Source organism: Cygnus atratus, chromosome 12 (assembly GCF_013377495.2).
Source record: "Cygnus atratus isolate AKBS03 ecotype Queensland, Australia chromosome 12, CAtr_DNAZoo_HiC_assembly, whole genome shotgun sequence".
Taxonomy (NCBI): Eukaryota; Metazoa; Chordata; class Aves; order Anseriformes; family Anatidae; genus Cygnus; species Cygnus atratus.
The window spans coordinates 8,761,181-8,782,675 of NC_066373.1; the positions used below are offsets into that span (position 1 = coordinate 8,761,181).

Consider the following 21,495-nt stretch of genomic DNA (forward strand, 5'->3'; position numbering starts at 1 on the left):
AATATACAGCATAAGGAGTATCCAGTCTTAACTTTTATCCTTACCGACATACATCGTTCCCTGAGAGTGTTTAGAGAAGTAAAACATGAAGCACCAACACTGAAAATGAAAGGCTATGTGAAATTAAATAATGATGCTCACTCGAGGGTCTGTCAAAGACCTGAAAGGGCATAATCAGGAGCTGTTAATAGGCTGTACAACACTTCTCTCAAGGGTCCAAAAAGCAAGATTCTTGGACCCTGAGAAATAGAGCTGTAAGAACATAAAGTAGATCTCCTTTCCTTTGTCAATCTTCATCGATAAACAAAATGGATTACTGAAAGGCTTGAGGTGAGGCCACTTGGAGACTCCTCTCAAACATGGGTAACCTTTACTACTTTCTGCTGCACACACACTATGAGAATACTGTTTACTGGATCTCTCCCACAACAGAAGAATCTGTTCCTATATAAAACATGTAGGAATTTTGTTTTAACCTCCTCCTATTTCCCCACAAAGGTTACTTAATATTCTCATTGTCTGAGCAGAGAAGTAAACACACTTGATTTTTAAGTCTTTTACATCCACACTATAATTATGAAAATGGGAAAGGCAGTAAACCAGCTTAGCCTAGAACTGCTGCAGGGGAGGTACGTCTTCTAGTACAGATTTGCTTGAACTGTCCCAGAAAATGAGACTTCTTTCTCCATTAACAGAGAAGTTCCCACTATGTCTCCCTGATCACATCACAGGTATATTTCTAATATAACATGGTCCAGTAGTGTAAAAAATTAAGTAGAGTTAAGAATCTTTGAAATCCAATTTTAACCTTAAAAAATGGCTCATTGCAACACAAAGTAAATCACCCAGATACTGAAGTTCTGTATGTTATTAGCAAAAATGTGCAAATAATATTTGTCTATTCCTACGTGTGCTGTGATAATCCATCAGTTACTGCTTTTTGAAGTTTTGAATATGTCTGATACTATGCAAATATGGGTATTAGTAATATATGTGATTAAGGATTGTGTTACTTACTTTGTGGGAACTTTGGTGGGTTGTCATTGACATCTGTAAGTGTAATTGTCACTTTGGTTGTCCCTGAGAGGCCTCCCATATGTCCTCCCATATCTTTTGCCTGTATTACAACATGATACTCTTCCTTAGCTTCTCTGTCCATATTTGGAAGGGCAGTTCGGATAATTCCTATAAATACAAAGAAAATATGTCACATACGAATTTTCACATGTTCACGTCATGAAAAACAGGACACTTTTTTTAACATGCATTAAAATGCAGAAATATTTGCAATAATGTTCCAGATTCTCTTTCCTCTATGCTGTGCATGACACTATGCAAGCAAACTAGCCCAAATATTTAGAATAGTTGAGCACAGAGCTGCCCCAGAGAATTACAGTTCAGCACAGAAACTGTTATTTCTATCATACCATATCATACCACAAAAGATAGAAACATCTTTCTAGTGTAGTGTACCAAGAAGCTCTACTAAATGCCAGGGGAACAACCTGCTAAGCAGCTTATCTAGCATCAAGAGAGAACGAAGGAAGCTTTGCTCAAACACATCAGCACATGTACTGCCTTGGTCAATATATTTAATTCTTCATTTTAATGGATTCCAGTTATGAGGTCCTACTCAAATAAACTGGTCAATAATACCTGTTTGAGCTTCCACCGAGAAATACGGCTGACCTTCAAGAATACTGTAAACCAGTTTGGCACTGTTCCCATATGTAGGATCATCAGCATCTGAAGCCGTTACCTGAATAACGGATGTACCTAAAGATGGAAAGCAAAGACAGAGGAAATACAAACAGAAGCAAATGTGTCTGTAAGAACCAAGCAGAGATACTTTCAGTATGGCTACATCTTAACTTTTTTTTTCCAGGTTTGGGAAATGAAAAAATTCACTTAGCAATTTATACATGACAGAATAAACTTATAAAATCCACAAAGATTCGTCACCAACTGTGATGTGGATTAATGTTCTAAACACTGAAGGTATAAAAGTCAGCAGTCACTCTGTATCATTATGCTTTTTTTTCCTCAACAGTTTATAGCACTATATTCCTTTTGTCATTAGACAGCCAAACAACAGTTTTCTTTTTACATTTTCCTCAAAAAGTGTCAGAGAAATCATTCCTGTAGAAATCTCTGTGATAGACACAAGCTCAAACAAGAGATAAAAATGGAATAAATAGTGTGGCAATAGCTCTCTAGCTTTACTACACAGCTCAGCCAAAGGAATGATCTTGATGTTTACCCCAGAGGATTCACACTCCGTAAATTCTAGGGGGGCCTCATGCTCCTTCCTAGGAGGAAACAGATGTGTTCTAGGAGCAATTTAGAGACACCTCAACCATGACAGTAGCTGAACACGCTTTGATTTGGTCAGCAAATTAGATAAATTGACTGAGTCACTGGCTGAGCTTGAAGTAAAATTTACCTCCCAAAATTCTAGAAGAATTAGATTAAGCCAAGAAGTACTGACAATGCAACATCCTCAAAAAACAGGGACTGAAGTACATTTATGAGTACTCACCTACATTTGATCTCTCTGGCACATTGGCATGGTAGTTTTCATGAAGGAACTCAGGCGGGTTGTCATTTATATCTTGAACTTTGACAATGAATTCAGAGGGTGGTTCCAAAGGTCTATTAGTGTTCCTGTCTACAGCTTGTGCCGTGAGAGTGTACTGAGCTCTCTCCTCCCGGTCCAGTGTCTTTGTTGCGTGGATGTTCCCTGATTTGTCATCAATAACAAAAATGATTCCTGCTCCTTCACCTGAGAGAATGTATTTAATGTTTCCGTCTCCAGAATCAATATCTGAATGAAGCTACAAAATGAGAAACAGATATACTTTAACAAGATAGCATAAATTTCATGTGTTTACCAAAAAAAAGAAAAAAAGAAAAAGAAAACATGAAATTAGTATAATTTCACAGTTTTCTAAAATCTTGTCTTACACTAGGCAATAATCCATACACGAGCCCATGCTATGAACATCTGCCCTACATTCAGACACTGCCTGCATAGAGTTGCATGCTACCACACACAGAGTGCAACTGAGACTCAAGCTTTGAGATTTAAGGAAGAAAATACATGAGAAGATAGTTATAACAGGATCCTTATTTAAATGAAGTTGGAAGAAAGAGCTTTACAGAGTTTTTACAAAGATTTTGTACCTTTCATACTAATCAGATTCTGCAAAATGTAGAATTCTACCGTGTAGAAAAAAGTTAATTGACAGATGGGATGTAACAAATGAGTCAGTCGTTGCTTGCCAACTAGGTTTTACTTTCAACCTCATTGTTACAAAAAATTAACAAGTCCTTACTGAATTATCTTACTTTCACAACTGTACACTTCAGTTTGATGAATGAAGGAAATATTGAGCCAAATTATGGATTTATTGATTTTATGTTTACATCTACAAATTGTATGCTTCTAACCATCTTGCAAACAAGAATACCCAGAATGGTGTTTGGTGTCATTGATCCAGTTCTCCACTCTTTGTGTTGGCATTAAGTCAGCACAGTTCAGCTGACTCATTATAAACTGATAAATATGCCTTTTTAAAAAAATATATATATATATATATATACACACACACACATATAGTCAGTTACTGTTAGATAGTAACAGAAAAAAGACCAGTCCAGGATGTGTGTATATACATATGCACACACAGATACATATCTTCTACTATATATATACCTACCCCTCATATACTTAATATTACTGATAACTTCAAAATGAAAGGATGAAGAGATATCTTTTGAGCTGTACACTTTTACTGAGCTAATGGGTTAGACATTACACTTTTAATTACTCATTTTAAAGAGAATGATACCAGATATTCTTGGGACATGCTGTTGTTCAAGTGATTGCTGTGGTCTTAAATGACAGCTATATGCATTCATTCAAACACTGCTGAGGTCAACAAAAAAAACTTGTATTCACTTAGGTTGTTTTTGATTAGTTCCTTAATTGAACTACAATAGCGTGATTAATTTTAGGCAAATCAGTAGCTGCTGAAGAAAGAGCTAATACAACAGAAAAGCAATGGCAAGAAAAAGAACAACTCACAAAATAATAATATTAATTAGTGAATATTAATCAGTGAATGAAAAACAAATTCTTACCCTTCCCACTAGTACAGGATCTGGTCCCGTGTACTCTTCTATAACAAAGAACTGATTCCACACCCAGCCTCTTTTTGAACGATGAAGAATTTGTCCTTCTTTTCCTTTTTCATGGTGACCATGAAGTGATGGCCTTGTGTGGTTCAGTTTTTCTGTAGTTATGGCATGGCTGTAATACAGCATGCCCAGGCAGATAAGAGCGGCATGTAAACAATTGTCCTTCATTTTTGGTTATTTTGTAGGCACAGGAGTATTCGAGAATCTACCCCTTCCACCTTGGAAGTCAAAAAGTTTGGGCCACTTAAGAGTTTCAGATAAAATGTTCTGCACATAGGTTGCAACCACACATTGAATGCATCACTTTAATGCTCTGCAGCTTCCCAACTTAATTCCTGAAAGAAAGTAAAATGGACAAAAGTGTCAATTCTTTTATGTCTCTGAGGTGCAATAATTTCTTTATCAAGCAAAACAGAATTAGAACTAACTTGGAACGTTTTGAGATAATAAGATTAAAATATAAAAATGATTATGAAATACTAAGTAACGAGCATAGTTGGTGCTTTGGTACATGTAACTATCACCTTATAAAATCTCCTGACTTGCTGGTTAGGGGCACTCATTTGGAAGTTGAATTATATTCCCTCATGATCCTTCCAAATGGACTTAGCCCAAGATGCGAGATGACTGTAGAAATACCTAATTTATATCTAAGCCTTCTTAGAAGCTTAGATATAAGCCTTAGATATAAGCCGTTAAGCCATAGGTTTAGATATAAGACAGATACCAAGATACTTGCTTATCAAGAATGGAGTATTTCTACACATGCCTGCAAAAAGGCCTTGGAATGACCAACAGATTTTCATGCCAAAAATAAATGCCTGGGGTTTCAAGGCAGGAGCAGTGGCTGACCGGACTCTGAGGACCTAAATTTTGGACTTTGGTCCTTGAAGTAGCCTTTCCACTCCCTCTGAGGATCAAGTCATCAAAGCTGAGAAGCAGCACTGATTGCCAATGTTTCTGTCTGTGTTCTGGTGATGATAAATGCCATAAACTAACACGAACATATTTAGATACTTTTGATAATACAGCAATTGATGTGGCTATTTACTCCTGTTTTCCCTGTGGTATAAATTACCAGAATTACACTGATGCTTATTTTCTACTATTTTTTATAATACTAGGTCAGAATTAATATTTGAAGCAGCAATTGTGTAATAATAGAGTGAAACCTGAACTAAGGTCTACAACTCCATCAGTTAACGATCCATCTTAAAGGCCACTTTGACTTATCACTTGGGTTTCCAACATCAATTCTTCAATCTTCACAGAGCACCTAATTTTTACTGGGTCCCTAGGGTGTTTTGTTTCATTTTTCAGTGTAATTCATTTTATTCTTCTGCAACACACTAATAAAACACTCAATGTTATATTCATACAGGCATATGTATAAATTGCTACCATCTTCTTTAAAACAGAATCATTTTTCATGAGAAATAAGAAGGTACTTGTAGCACAGAAAATGTGAATATAGGGAAAAGCTTCAACCTACATCACTACCTATAACTCCAGCAACAAATAAACACCTCACTAATAACCAGCCCACTCGTCTTGGGAAGTCTTTCTCAAATCCTGAGCACTCATGTCTTCCCATCCACATTCCTTTGCACAGTTACGTAACAACACACACTGAACATTGAGATATAGAGTTTTATAAATAATTCATAAATAAGGAAGGAAATATTCGTTTTTCATTTCCTCAAAAAAGCTGCTTTTTAGTTTTTTTGAAAACTGAAATAACTTCAGTTATAACACCATAATGACTCCAGCATAGTGAATTAAATGAAAGTCCCACATTTAAATATAAACATAATCTGGCACGAAGTGAGGAATTTCTACATTCTCTTTTCTTAAGCATATTTATTCATTACAGCATTTGGTGTATCCATTTCATTTTTTACTACTGTTACACAATGCCACATTACAGATGACTCATAATAGCATGGGAGATATGAAAAAGAAAACGATCTCTTATTTTGGTCAGAAAAATGCTCTTAAAATTCAGTTATTCTGATACAACATTTGCGTGTGAACTGTGGAGCATTAGGCCTGTATTTTTAGAGCTTATTTTATATCTCTAATTTGTTGAGAGGTAAAAATCAGGTAGGACTTAAAGGACATGAAAAATTTTATTTAACCTGTTTTAGAAGTGGCTTAAGTATGATAAGTCTTTCAACACTAATTATTGCAGTAGCTTTTGATGATAAGAAGTTCTAAAAGGAAAGGACATAGGATTTTTTTTTCAGTTTTACATAGAAAAAAAAAATCAAATTGAAACCCCTAGTATGCAGTATTTACTTACCAAGCTTCCCTACCATTTAACTATCTGTTAACCCAAGGGTCTTTTTAAATACAATCCATCAAATTCTGTACTCATCCCACAGATGTAAAATGAGCTCTTCTGTCTTGTTTAGGAAACACCTCTGGGTTTACATCATTGTGGTAGGCAAAATTTGACCCCACAGCAAGCAGGCTCTGTTAACTCTTTTGGGTAGTCTGTCTACAGAAATTCAGTGGTGTAACTAAATTATAAATAATAAAGTTACATCACTAAAAAAAAAATAATTTACATAGTAAGACCAGTTCAGTCTGCCTCAAAATTGCATTCAGTTAATCAACGATACTGCTGCTTCAGAAGTAGTTTGCTAGGGGGTGTCCTTTCAGCCAAATAGCCTTCAGTGCCATGTCCAGTATAGCTAATTATGCTGGACAAGTATACTAGCATGGTATTTGTGTGCAGCAATTACTAGTGGGGTTGTTAAACATGGGCTACATGCTTCAAACAGAAGTGAAATAGAAAGGCATGCCTAGACAGCTGTGCATTTTATAACCTGCTGCTAAAAAATGTTAAGTAAACTGCTTACATTACTAGATTTTGGACATGTTTGAAAATTAAACTCTCTGATTACTCTTTATTAACATCCCATAATGATCTCAACAATGAAAATAAGTAAACAAATATGACCATTATTCCCAAACTTCTGAATACTGTTATGTAAATCAGTAAACACTTTATAAAGATGCTTAATAATAATGGAAGAGCCAAGCTGACACATACCCTGGTCATTATCAGCTATTCAAGTATGAAGTGCTGGAAACAAAACATTAATCACACATCCATGCTTAATTTACTAACAAGGATTTAAAACAACAATTGCTTGCTACCTTTTGTTTTTATTCTCTACGTATGCATATATAGAGAGGGAACAATAATGCTACATGTCTTCAGGTTATATCTCATCCTATGAACACTGTTTGGGCAAAAAAAATAAATCACTATAGCTCTTAAATGGTAATTGCTTCTATTTTGAGTTACATTGTGAAAGGACTCCATGCTAGTAATACCAACTTGGCTCTTAAGTATGTGATCTGCTGCTAGATAGGTGAGAGCTGCAGGCTGGAAGGTCTGCCCAGCCTCCGCATGCCCCCCTCTCCTTCTCCCTGCCTGCAGTTCATTCTCTCTGTTCCCTTACATAGAGGCTACCACAGCGGTAAGCCCTATGACTCCTATTGTCATTAGAAAAGTTAATAATATAAAGCAATATAAAGTTCCACTGAAGTCTGTGAAATAATTAAATTCCTAACAGCTACAGCTTGGCTTTCTGCAAGGTACTTTCTTACTAAAAGGCAAGGTGCACAAGATGCTCTTTAGCTATAGTTAAAATAAACTGCATTAAGAATGAAGTGGTATTATTAACAAAAACAAGTCTTTTTTTTTTCTTTTTCAAAACAATCTACTCAAGGCCTTTCAAATATTTTAACACAACTCAGCTGCTGAAAGCTAACAGTTTCCCATTTTTTTCAGGCGGAAAATATAGAAAAACAGCTACGCAATTTATAAAGCTTTTCCTTTTCTCCCATGGACGGCGCTGAGGGACAAATACCTCTAAGCATGGAATACAGATCTGAGGCTGGCACTTGCAGCAGCTAGCTGGAATGCTTCTCTGGTCAGAGTCCACACATTCTCTGTGGGTAGCACTTACTTTCAGACACTGCACAACATTACACATACAGGGAACCATCACAACCATTTGCTGTGACTGTTTCTAGACTTTTTTTTAAGTCATGATCTGAGAGAGATCCTCAACATCGTTATTTCTGCACACAGATTTTATTCCTCAACTACAGCAAACAGAATCTGGGTGGGCATTTGACCAAATTGCAACATCCTGATGTTTTTTCCATTGTTGCTTAGAATTACACAACTTGTAATTTTGAAATCCTAGGTTTTCCTTAGAAATCTGTAAAAATCCAGTCCTGCTTCCCACTTCCTTAAGTGGAAGAATGGATACCAGGCTTGAACTAAGAAACACCTTTTCACAAAAGGAGGAATTCCATTAACAGATTTCAATCACATACAAACGAACATTTGCAATTTTGGTACTGAATAACAGCTCTATCAGAGTAAAGGAAAAACCATGCAGTACACAAGATTAAATCACAACAGTGGCATACATGAATGCAAAGGGACTCCAAAATGCTCCCATGTAAGTTATCAGTTGACATTTATAAGACTGAGAATTGTTAAAACAATATTTAGTCCACACTCTGAAGAACATCATGCATAGGGGGATGTCAAAATGTTTGCATGGAAATACAGTATTTCTCCCTAAATAGCTGTGAGAAGAAGCTGTCAGGGCACTTCTAGCTATGTGGATAATAGGTCTATGTTCTTTAGTTACAGTTGTTACTTATTTTTGGAAATGCAAAGCTAACAAATTTCAATTTTATCATAAGCAAAGTCTGTTCTGCTACCACTAGAAAATACAATCCATCACTATTCCTAGTGGAAATACATTATTCAACTAATTAAGAACTCATCCATCAACAACCTGAAAAATAATAAAATTATGTCCACAGACTACAGCACAGTGTAGAGCCGGAGTATTGGCGGCTCCAGCATGCATCAGCTCCACTGCCCTTCTGCATCCTCGCACTGAGACTGCAAAATGCAGAGGCACAGCAGAGAGGTGGTGTCAGCTCTAACAGACTAATCTGAAAAGTCAGTCTGCTCGACAAAACTTCATACACAAATTTGAATGACTGCTTATAGATGACTAACAGACAAAAATAAAGAGCAAGCAATGATTATTTTAATGACAAGACCAGTCACGGAAATGAAGTCTAGCCAATTTTAAATTTCTTTCATTATATTTATAGCAAAAATAATCCCAAACATTCATGCTGACTTCCTGTGTGCTATTAAATGACCATATGCCAAATTATAATAGACTAAACAATTTTTTCTGATTTGTCTAGGCTACAACTTCTGGATGATACATTAAAACAGCAATTGTTCTCAGGAATACACTTGGCAGAAAGCAGTCAAGAGCGCAGTGTAGCAATATAATAACAGATGATTATATTCTGAAATGTTTTGCAAGAGTGTCAAGTAAATATAGCAAACTACCAGTCCAAATGAGATTTTAGCAGTAATTAGAATTAGCTGAAAAGATGAACAATTTATTTTACAATAATTTTATTGTCAGATGAAAAAATGAATAGTTTTTTAATGACAGCATAAATATTGGATCCTGGTAGCTCTGGAGGTCAGAACACCTGAGCTCTGGGCAGAAGGATGCAGCACCTGCACAGCTGGAGGAGCCCCCGCAGCCCACAGCAGGGAGGGACCCGTTGAGGCTGGGCAGTGCCCCAGCTCCTCAGGGACCTCTCGTCCATGCAGGCAGGTGTTGCAAAACCAACCTGGACATTTCTCTCCTTTAGGGTTAGGGCCATTCTGAACAGGCTTGGGGCTCATGATCTGTGGCTTAACTTAAATGGTTCATTATTTCTTCCTTGAATACTACAGTCAGGGTCATGAAAATGAACAGATCCTATGGAAAGAAGGTAGGAAAGATTTTTAGATCAAATAATCAGTTAAGTCCCACTGAGCCCATACTGGTTAATCTTTAGGGCACATCCTGAATTTAACTGCTTTGGGAGTTTTTAATAAAAGACATGAACTGAGGGATGTGGACTAGTTCTGTGTGCAAGTGTACATCTGTCCCATACTGATGTGCATTTGTAAATGTATGCGTAGCAGCGTGAATACAGGATTTAGACATGCCATGTATTTTTATCACCTTGTAGAAATGCTGTATTCTAATACCTGATGCCTAAGTATTTTTGAGAAATTCACATAATTAATATGAAAATATTTTTGAGTGAAGCTAATTCTTGCTGCAGAAAGCTATTCAGCCCTAATCAGTAAGTTTCACATATCTTGATAACTTAATCTTTGGTTTCAATTCAATTTTTCCCCTCTTAACAGAACTTTGTTTTCCTCCTTGACTCATTTCAAGAAAATGGCATCTAAACATTTAAAAATATCCTGGTCCCTTTTGATTATGAAACAAGATAAAATACTTAGTATTTTGTATGGTGGGTTTTTTTTTCCTATTTTAAATGTAACTTCCACGTTTGACTTAGTTCTATCAATTGCTTTTTGCTTTTAAACTGCACTGCATTATCAGATCAATCTCTGAATACGTTTTTTAGCTTAGATAGACTCATTGCAAACAATTCTTGTGGAAGAGAAGGCACATCTCATTTTATTTACTTGAAATAGTGTTTCACAAAGTATCGGATCTGCTATACAGCCTATCCAGATTGCATGATACACATGGAAAAAACAGTTCCAAGAACAAGTCCTTCAGTCCTGAAAAATGCCAGAGATTCTAGGTACCCTGAATCTGGACAAGATTAGAATTAAAATTGGAATTACTGTATTTTCCCACTGGAACTAGAGTATGCCTGTTTTTTTCTTCCCAGAGCTACCTGTATGACGTGCAGAACTGAAAAAGGTGCAACACTGGCACCTCATCATTTCGTCATTCCCAAGGTGTACTTTAAATGGAATGAGCTGAATTAAAGGACAAGACAATATTAGTGGGTTTTTTTGTGTTTTTTTTTAAAACTTTCAGCTGCACTACAGTAGTGAAGGGCTTTGTGCATGTTATTCCAGTCAGGAAATCATCCCATCAGGAGATGGATTTTCACTTCCTCCAGTGAACCCCTTCTCCCATAGCAGCATCAGGACATAGAGCTCTATTCATATACCCATAGAGTTCCTTCTCGAAGTGCCAGAATCGTGGCCCTTACTCATCACATACAAAATAGGAAAATGAAAAACTAAAAGACTCCAAACCCAGCAAACTGACTTTATGAATATGACAAATCCCATGAGACTAGTCATGTATATAATTATCTACTGGCAGTCAAGCATTACAGGACAATATCCAGTAGTCTAATGTAAAATATTTTGTTTAAATGACAAGAGCTCTGATTTCTGATATAGGAAAAGATTTTCATGCTTTATATGTAACCGGTAAATCTCATTTTTCTCAATGTTTAATTCTAAAACAGACCGCCAGCAACTAACTCCCTGTGAGCCCTTCAGAGACACTGAATCTCTCCTTCTTGGTGAAGCATATTTCAGGTCTCACTGGAGCAAACAGCAAATAACCCTCATCTGAATGCAAATTGATATCAAGTCTTTTGTGTCACTCACAAAACATAATTAGGCTTTTGAGACAAAAGTAGTCCGTAAAAGGAAATTTTTTTATCTTTAAAGATATTTGGGAAAACAATTCTGCTAGTTATTCCACTAAATGAGAGCTTCTCCACCCGCCCCCCCCCCCCCCAACACACACTCTTCATATTCCACTGTCTTGCATGGGAACATGATGCAATTATAAAGGATTATAACCCAAAGTTGCAGTTTTGCAGAGTTAACGTGTATATATTTAAGTTTATATATCATGTGCAAACAGATGAAACTTCTAGGGATATCCTGCTATAGCAAGGCTCTAGGTCATGGTAAGATTTGTATGTACTAAATACATAAATAAAATCTTAACAGAACTGGTGATTTTCATCTTTAGCAATAAAAGTTACCTTCAAAAATGCATAGTAAGCTTTGTAGAATCCTATTCTGAGTTCTGTAGAATCCTGTGCATAGAAATCTTAATCCTTTGCAATTTTAAATTATATTTTATAGCAGTGTATTGGATTACTGAGATTTTTAAAGCCAATAATCCCCAGCTGCTCCACAGAATAGTTTCTGAAATATAGCCATATTTTCCTGTAGCAGCTTTGAGATTCAGTGTTAAGAAGCCATAGACAAAGAACCATAAAATGATGGTTCTTTGAAAATAGAAGTCACTTTGCAAGAAAGAGGAAGAAAAATAACCTCTTTATGTTGTGATATATCCTTCAGTATTCACCTCTGAAACCATCATGAGAGGAAAGTATTTTCACCAGACTTTGATTTAATTTGTACTCATTCAAGAAGAGTGAAATTGCCATTTGGTGTTGCTCATACAAAGCAGTAGAAAGTAGGAAGACAACTTAGTACATTATGAAGTGAATGACATAGAAATAAGCCTGAGAGAGTGATATTAAAAGGCTTGGGAAATGAAAAATGGCTGTAAACAGAGTTTTACATTTACTTGCTGCCCCAGGGAGATCCACTTAAGATAAATGTGACAGAGGCTGTCTGTTTTTAAGCATAAACTCTACAGGAAAACAACTAGCATAAGAAAGGTAGTCTTATTAAAGAACATGGTGATTGATAGAGTCATTTGAAGTAATGACTAAGCTCTTCGTAGAGTTTATTTTAAATAGTAATTGCATTCTCGCGCATCTCAGACAAACTGGAATTCTTATAATTTCTTGTAAACTGAAAGCCCAATATAGGTACAGCTTATGCCCATGCTAGTTTTAATATATTTTCCTATTATGTAAGTGGTTATAAATGACACCTCTAGGAGAAAGTAAGTGGCATCTAAAATCAACTTACTTCCAACTACTAATACTGTGCTCACATGCTAAGACAACCCTGAATATTTTTCTCTAAGAATTTATAACTAACACTTGTGCTGTGACTGGGGGTCTTTTTGGTTTATGACAAAAATGAGACAGAAAGTCAAGATTAAGGAATGATAACTGAGAACATAGCAAAAACTAGTGACTACAGGCAGGCCTATTCAGCTACCAAACCAAGCCAGAACGAATTCCAGCAAATGATCAATTTCTGTTCTGATCTACAACCTCTTGCTGAAGGGCAAACATCCTCCACGCAATCAGAAATCTAAACTGAATCTGCTGTGTTGTACTTACAGCTTCATTTCTAGAGGCAGCTTCAGCAGTGCTGTTGAAATGCCAGACAATTATAGCATCTTGTGTGGTCTTTATATAACCAACATCAATACGTAACTCTAAAGAGCACAAAAGCTATGGAACGTCTTTCTCTACAACACATTTTATAGTGCCAAAGCTTTTGGGTTATTCTGGTTGAAGTCCTACTATGTAGTGAAATCAGTTACCCAATGCAGATATTGCATAGTTTTTGCATACCCCATGTGTAATACATTTACCTATATATAAAGTACCTTAGAATGGAGTTTCCCATACAGTTATTTTTTTTTCCTCTCCAGAACAAAAAAATACTTTAAAAATATTTTTCTTCAAAAAAGTGATTCCAGTTTATCATAGAAATAATTATTTCTGCAAAACATCTGAGCAGGGAATGCACTGCTAAATCTATAATCAATTTCTTCACTGCACAGAGCCTTCCTCTACAAAATGTTTTGCCACTTTGAATATAATTCTACTAGACTACTCGATCCCCTGGTCCCCTTCAATTTGATTTCCCTCAAGTAGGAAGGTTTCTGATAGAAGATCGCCACTTCAGAAGCACATGCAAACCACCTTGAAAAGACAGCAGTTTGTTTAAGTCTAGCAACCATTGTGATTCTCATTTAGAGGCTCACATAATTAGATTCTCTGTAACACTTATCTTTATAAAACTTGACAACTTAGTGAATTACCAAGAGTCTCTTTCATTTTCAAATACATTTGACAGAGAAAGAAAGGTGAGAGCTAAATTTCTAATCAAATTCCCCTCCTTTTCTCAGCTTTCTTAGAGCTGCAGAGGGATGAGTTCAGATCCTTCAGCCATGCACATGCAAGGTTCTTTCTGATTGCTTGCTTAACTGTTCGAGTTGAGTGCAAATTTCCTCCATAAAGAGCATAAAAGCCACTTTGAGATATTTTAATGAACAATTGAATCAATAAATAATTTTTTCATAGGCAGATATTGTCTGTGAAGAGACTATTTTGGCTCAACAGCATGAGGCAATAACAACAGAATACTCAAACCCATTCCTAATGCAGTGTCAATAGCTCTAATAAAAGACACCATCACTGTTTAGGTACCTAACGGGAGGCTAAAGCAGACAGGATCAAAACTGCAGATTTAACTGATCATTTAAAATCCATTAAATCACAAGATTATAATTCAAACAATATTTTCATGAGTATTTCCTGGGATGTCTTGTTGTAAGTAGTCACCATAGAACTTTCGCACTTTAAAAAAACCACACGCACAAACAAAAAAATGCCTTCATTAGAGATAACCTTCCCTTTGGCCCCCGTGTGGTGTGATCTGCTCTGAGCACAAATCAGAGGAGCCATTTGTATATTCACTGTTCCAAGTGATGTGATCCAAAGCTATGAGGACTAAACCATAATTCCCAGTATTACAATAAAAATAAAACAAAATAAAATAAAATTTAAAAAGGGCAATGAGGTGCTGAGGTGCTGCAATTAGACGCTAAGCATATAAATAGATGCTAAGCAAAAAAAACAGGCTTGCCAGCTTGCAATTAAAATTTGTTTTTCATGCAAGTGATACATGTGCAAAAAAGAGCAAAAGATTCAGTGTATTTTGCATGAACATAATTCATTCCAAGTCAAACCTGTTCAATTTTATATTTCTAACTGATCATACGGAACACTAACACATCCCAGAGAGTATGGATTGGTCTATTTCTGACCTGTAATTACAGGTGATTGTGACAAACCACTTCATTGCTATTCTTCTGATAAACACCATTAACAACAAGAGCTGGGAAACAGTGGCTTCCTGCCGTTGGAACGATGCTTGGGGCCTACGCAATAATGCAGAAGAGGCAAACTTCAAATATCTTGAACCTACAGCTGTTCTTGCATAAAAATACTAGCTTCAGAAACTGATTTTCCACAGAAAGCTGATCATGGGAAATTGGCAAAAATGGGCATTTGTTTAATTAGATTAGTGTTATTCATAGCTGAAGCTATGAATCAGCTAGATTAGATATATTCTGGAAGTGCATTACTTGCATATGAAATACTCTACCTCTTGCCATTTTTTTATGTCAAGCGCAAATCTTGACCTTAACAGAGCAATAATCAGGATTTGTGGCATATATTTACAGCTTAGATCAACATTCTTAGATCATTAACGTCCTTGTTAACAACAGGACAGTAGGAAAGTATTTGTATGTGAATAAACACATGGCCAGTCAAGTAAAGCTCTAGATTCTGGATCTGTAACAGATAGCTTTCTCTCTAATGGAGACCAGTGATGTGTGACTTAAAAATGAGCTTGAGGAAAAGAAACGGGAAAACAACCTGACACTTGGTAGAATTGCTGGATTGAAAGCAGCGTAATTTTTGGATGGAATGACCATAATATTAGGCAAGTACACATGAAAGAATTTATATTCATGGAAGAAAAACAGAGGCCAATAATAACAACAAAAAGAATTAACATACACGTATACATAAAAAAAGACTGAAAGCTTCAGTCAAAAGGATGGAATTACACATTTCTTTTCACATTAAATATACCCTAATGTTCAGCATATTTTGTACCAAAACGTTCTTTTCAAAAAGTTGCCAGGGTGATATCACTATTTCAATCCAACCAATTTCCTTTGAAGTCTCCCATAATGGCAATTAAATAAATTGCTCTTGTAGTACTTATGTTTTTTCTGGAAAGGGAACTGTTAGGGTAAAGAGAGATGAGAGAGTCTGTCACCAAACATAATCTTTCTAAATACTTTTGTACATTTATGGGAAAAATGATGGAATACTTACAAACTCTGGACCTTTCTAGTTTTTTTTAAAAGGAAACGTCTACCTGACAGTTGAAATAAGAAAAACTAAAATGACTGCTGACAGTCCTGGGAGCATATATAGAAAGAAAATGAAAGTTATGAGTCAATAGAAAGCTTTTAAAGACTGTATGTGTAAAGCCCAAGAGAGATAGTGCGAACTAGAAGCCCAAATTACCATCTTAGAAGCAAGTGGACAAGATGAAGGTGACTGAAAGCCTAAGAGTAATGGGTAAGTGTACAGTATAACATGGCATTCTCCATGCAAGCACAAATACATCATGTTTGTAAGAGCATGAGGCTTTGGAGGCCAGGTTACTATAACTCTATTAAGAAAGTTCCTGCATGGCAATTCACCAGTTCAAACATCTCTAACCTCTGTGAATTTTATTTATTAGACAGAGAGAAATGAGGCTTTCACAGTTCCAGTGAATTTCCAAATACATAACAACTCAGTTTCATCTGTACTTTTCCTCTCGCTTATAAGTCAGGTTAAAATTGTTAGTTACAGCATATTGAGTGTGCCATGAATTGAGTTTTGTTTATGTTTTTCCTCAGTTAAGTTTCTTATACTTTGGTAAAGATTCCTGTTGTGGTTTAGCCCGGCTGGCAGCCAAACACCACACAGCCGTTCACTCACCCTCCCCCCTCCCTCTCCGGGATGGGGGAGAGAAACGGGAAAGTGAAGCCTGTGAGTTGAGATAAGGACAGTTTATTAAGACAGGGAAAATAATAACAATAACAATAATAATAATAATAATAATAATAGTAATAATGTGTACAAAGTGATGCACAATGCAATTGCTCACCACCCGTTGACCGATGCCCAGCCTATCCCCGAGCAGCCGGCCCCCCCACCCCGGCTAGCCACCCCTATATATTGTTCAGCATGACGTCAGATGGTATGGAATACTCCTTTGGCCAGTTTGGGTCAGCTGTCCTGGGTCTGTCCCCTCCCAGCTCCTGCTGCACCCCCAGCCTGCTCGCTAGCAGGACAAAGCGAGAAGCTGAAAAGTCCTTGGCTTGGTGTAAGCATTGCTCTACAACAATTAAAACATCGGCATGTTATCAGCGCTCTTCTCATCCTAATCCAAAACATAGCACCCTGCCAGCTACTAGGAGGAAAATTAACTCTGTCCTACCTGAAACCAGGACAATTCCCCTTTGTAGAAATTGACCATATGCCTGCCAAGCAACCCGTGGCATCCACTGATTTAACCATCAGAACAGACTGACATAACCTCTGCCTTGTTCTCTGCTCTAGTCTGGTATCTCAGCCTTCACAGAATCTGAATGCAATACTGGTGCTTGATGGTTTTGTTCACATTATAGAGAATCTGCAGTTTTTCCTATAAAAGCCTATATAAAATCCATTCAGTGGGTATTTGCTTTTCTTAGCATATAATGCTGAACACTTCTATCTTCCTTTTTCCTTTAAATCTCTTTGGTAAATAATATAAGGTTGCATAAGACTAGCTCACATGTATCAGTATTTTAATTTCTTTATGGTGTTTTTTACAATACCACATCCAAGGATGGTGATATGGTGCTCTTCTACAAAGCTAACCTGTATTTTCTTGCCATCTTGAAGAACAAAAGACAGTACTTTGAACCCAAAAACTCAAAAGAGGGAGCAAAAAGGAAAAGGAATGATTTGGTACCATTTGTCCTTCACCTGCAGCCAAAAATAGTTTCCTGGAAATCCAGTGGTCAGAAAGAACAAAGCACCAGACAGGCACCAGCTGGAGAAACTGGATCTGGGGACTCATCCAAGAGCTGGGAACATCTTTCTGAACAGACAGTTATATTTCTTGTTCAAATGCAATGGCTGTCAGGGTAAACATTGCCTCAAAAAACTTAACGTGTTCTTTTAAAGCTATTTCTGCAAATGATGTGGACCCCTTCTGGTTTAAGCTTTAGTAAGTGCTCAGATATAGACTCAAGGAATGATAAATGTATATTATAAGCAGAAAAGACTCATTATGAAGGTCATATGCAGGCACTTCTATATTATTTGTAAACAGAGCTATAACTAAACCCAGCACACGGTAACGTGAATGACTATGTAAAAAATGAAACTAATATGAATATTTTCTAAATGCCTATTTAATAGTGGGGTTTAATTAAATAGTGTAAAATAATTTTCCACGTGTATCATGAGCTCGTTACAATTTCAGACCCTTGTAAGACACTGAATATGGTGTTGGCGTTGCTTGCAATGTGCCAAAGACTGTGTGAAACTGACAGCACAGGCCTCAGGACTTGTAGGCTTCATCTGGATTTGTTTTGGCCTGCCTGGAACTTGGTTTTATTTAGCTTGCTTGGATGTAATAGCTTATCTGAGGACCAACTGACTATTGTCTCTTTTTTTTCCCCCCCTTAGTTTTAGATGACTTTGTGATGTAATATTGTTACTGTCTGTATACATTTGCAAGGGACAGATAAAAACAAGTAGCTAATTTGTATAGAATGAAGTACCTATGACCCTTGAATAAAATGCAGCGTGGAGTCACGCACAGGATGATATGAGGAGGCTCTGAAGTCCAGGTACAAGATGTTAGTGAAGACCCCAGGCTGTAAACTGCTCACTAGGGGTCTGCTACTGGCCACTGAAAGAATTTAACCTTGGAAGCTGCCCAAAAGCTGTTTCAGGGATAACACAGGGAGCACATAACACAAGACAGCATTTGATATACATGTAACACACCATTCACAATAAAACTGGATGCAATATGGAGCCAGAGAGCCATGAAAAAAAGAGCAAGGTGTAGAGATGTGGAGCATGTCAGCAAACACAAAAATGACTCCAGGTGGACACCAGAGTGAGGAAGAGGAAGGAGCCATCATCGTACTGCTCTGGGATGCGAGGGCCCTCTGTCCAGCCCAGGCTGAGGACAACTGCCTGAGAGACAGCTGGCAGCCAGAGGAAGGGTAGATGCTAGGAAGCTTATGTGTGTCACTTAACTGTACATAATATTGGACTAATGATTCTTTGTTTAGACTGTTGAGACTTCAAGGATAACAACACATTCTTGGCTTCACATTTAAGTTTTGTTCCTTTGGCCTAAATGAACCACACAGGCATAATAAACTGATGGGGAAATCAAGCAACCTAGTCTGTAACCTGGATGCAGCACACTGCTAACTGCTCACAGACAAAGTAGTTCACTTGAACAAAAGACAGTATCATCAACTCTATGTGAGCTCACATTAAAGAAAATGGAGCCCATGCTGACAGGAATTAACAGGATGTGGGGAGCAAAAGTTTAACCCAGATAATGACTGGGCCAGTAGAGCACTAACCTCTGTTCAGGAGAGTTGGTTCTGACAGTTTTTAAAAGAGCCATTACCATTCTATTCCTTGCTGAGAAGCTTCCCCACTTAAATATTTAACTCATCCTTACATTTGTTAAGCAAAAGCACTTTTAAGCAAATCAAACTGCTGCAGATCTACAAGGAGAAAAAAGGTCATTGCATTTTATGCAAGGTTTCTTGAAAACACAGCTATTGTATTGTACTGTTTATCCTGCAAGCAGCAAAGTAGCAGTAGGCACCGGGTCACTAGCTTTACTGTGAACCAGCACAACACAGTCTTTTTTGAGCTTTCCTTGGAGCGAATCATTGTGATTCACCGAAAAGCTGTTCCCTGTGATGAGGCTGTTCTCTCCTGTGTCTTATGCAGGGCAGAGAGGAAGAGAAGACAAAAGCAGTACCTTTGGACATGCAAACAGTAGAACATAATAATGAAGTTTGCAGTTAGTACTCAGTCTTGCAATTAACAGCTCACTAGTGAGTGCTAAATGTCTGTGCAAACACACACTGCAGCTCATGCGTGCTGCCTACAGTGAAAGTTTGAAAACAGCTCTGGAGGTCTAGGGAGAGTCTCTTGGTTGGTCAGTTATTTTTGCTTCATTGCTGCAGCCTCAGATCACAAAATGTAGCTTATAGCATGAAACTAAGCCAAGATAGCCAGGAGGCCTGTGACCAGCAACCAGACTTTTGAGGTTACGTAATCTGTTTTTCTATTTTGAGGGGAGAGAAGGGAGGCAAAATACCCAAGTTTCTCTTGTAATAAGTATAAGCTTGTGAAAGTCCAATGAGATCAGCTCCCAGAGCCATCACTTTTCAGTATTTTAGGCTGTTGTTTGTAAAAGGAGATCATGTTCATAAACTGAACCAGAGAATACTCCAGAGGGTCAGTCCTGTGTTTGATTCCAAACATTATATTGGCTCAGGCTTCCCGTTTTCTGGCCTCCCTGTTATCCTGCTGAATTCATTAGAAGGTTGTGGCTACTGGCCAAAAGAAATGGTTAATCCATCCCAGACCCTACACTGTTTGAAATATCTTCTAAGACAGGAATTTATAGCATTGCTATAATAAAACTCAGATTTCAACATTAAAGGACAAGCTTGTGGTACTTGCCATGCATACCAGAATTATACAGAAAATCTGAACCATGAAACTCTGAGGAAATTAGGAAAATATGCAGTAACATCTAGAAAGAGGCCATTAAGATTTAGTTATACCTTTAAGCAAGAGCTAAATCACAGATGATGCTATACAGGTAGCTGCAATGAAGCTAAAAGAAATGCCACTGAATTATAAATCCTTTGGTTTTGCCACATAGCAATTTTGGATAGCAATTTTAGACTGGTCTGGGGCACTTACTACCTGAGACAAGAAAAGACGGGACAGAGTCCTGATTGTGCCCTCACTTGGCCCCTCCATGCCACTTCTCAGCTCCGAGAAGGTTTGTTTTTTCTTCGATGCATCTGCTTAGTGTGTTCTAGTCTATTCTCTTTCATAATATGTTTGTTATTATGCATTCAAAGAATAATGAAATATGTGCTTTCTATCCCAAAAGAGTGCATATTAATCTTACAGGAATTACAAAGTATTGCTTTTATAGACAAGAAACCGTATTGCTTTTTCCTGTAAAGGAACAGAAATATAGACTTAGCCTAAAACCTTGGAACAAACCTTCATTTATGAGACAAGGGAATCATTTTTATTCCACTGCATGAATTCAGTGGGCTGCCACAGGCCAGTCATAATCTGTTATTGTTTCCCTGCAACCTTGTACTATTAATTTTTCTTTTTAATGAACTGTCCAGTCTAGTTTAGCTATGGGAACTATGATGGAGCTGCAATACAAATGGTTTATGCCATGCCTTTGTCAAAAGGCTTTCCCCTAAAGCACTAGAATATAATTGAAAAGCCATTTTAAAATAAAGTAACTGAATGGTTGCAAATGCAGGTTGTCAGGAATAAAGTGGGAAAATCCTATGCATTATATTAGATTTTACCAATCACAACTTGTGTGACTTTACTAGTGTTTACGCAAATTAGTAAAGC

General features: G+C 37.1%; 1 protein-coding gene across 4 annotated transcripts in view; it reads right to left on the minus strand.

Moving 5' to 3' along the window:
- The window catches only part of CDH11 (cadherin 11), a 179,419-nt gene that overhangs the window by 16,101 nt on the left and 141,823 nt on the right, over window positions 1–21,495 (minus strand). For 3 of the 4 annotated variants that reach the window (XM_050713263.1, XM_035543687.2, XM_050713262.1), the window contains exons 3-6: window positions 4,144–4,535; window positions 2,540–2,834; window positions 1,657–1,776; window positions 1,018–1,185 (exon numbers count right to left, since the gene is read on the minus strand). In XM_050713263.1, the coding sequence (XP_050569220.1) occupies window positions 1,018–1,185; window positions 1,657–1,776; window positions 2,540–2,834; window positions 4,144–4,368 (808 nt within the window). In that variant the 5' untranslated portion in view covers window positions 4,369–4,535. Of the gene's footprint in view, window positions 1–1,017; window positions 1,186–1,656; window positions 1,777–2,539; window positions 2,835–4,143; window positions 4,536–5,372; window positions 5,391–21,495 lie in introns of those variants that run through there. The other variant, XM_050713264.1, reaches the window with a different exon arrangement.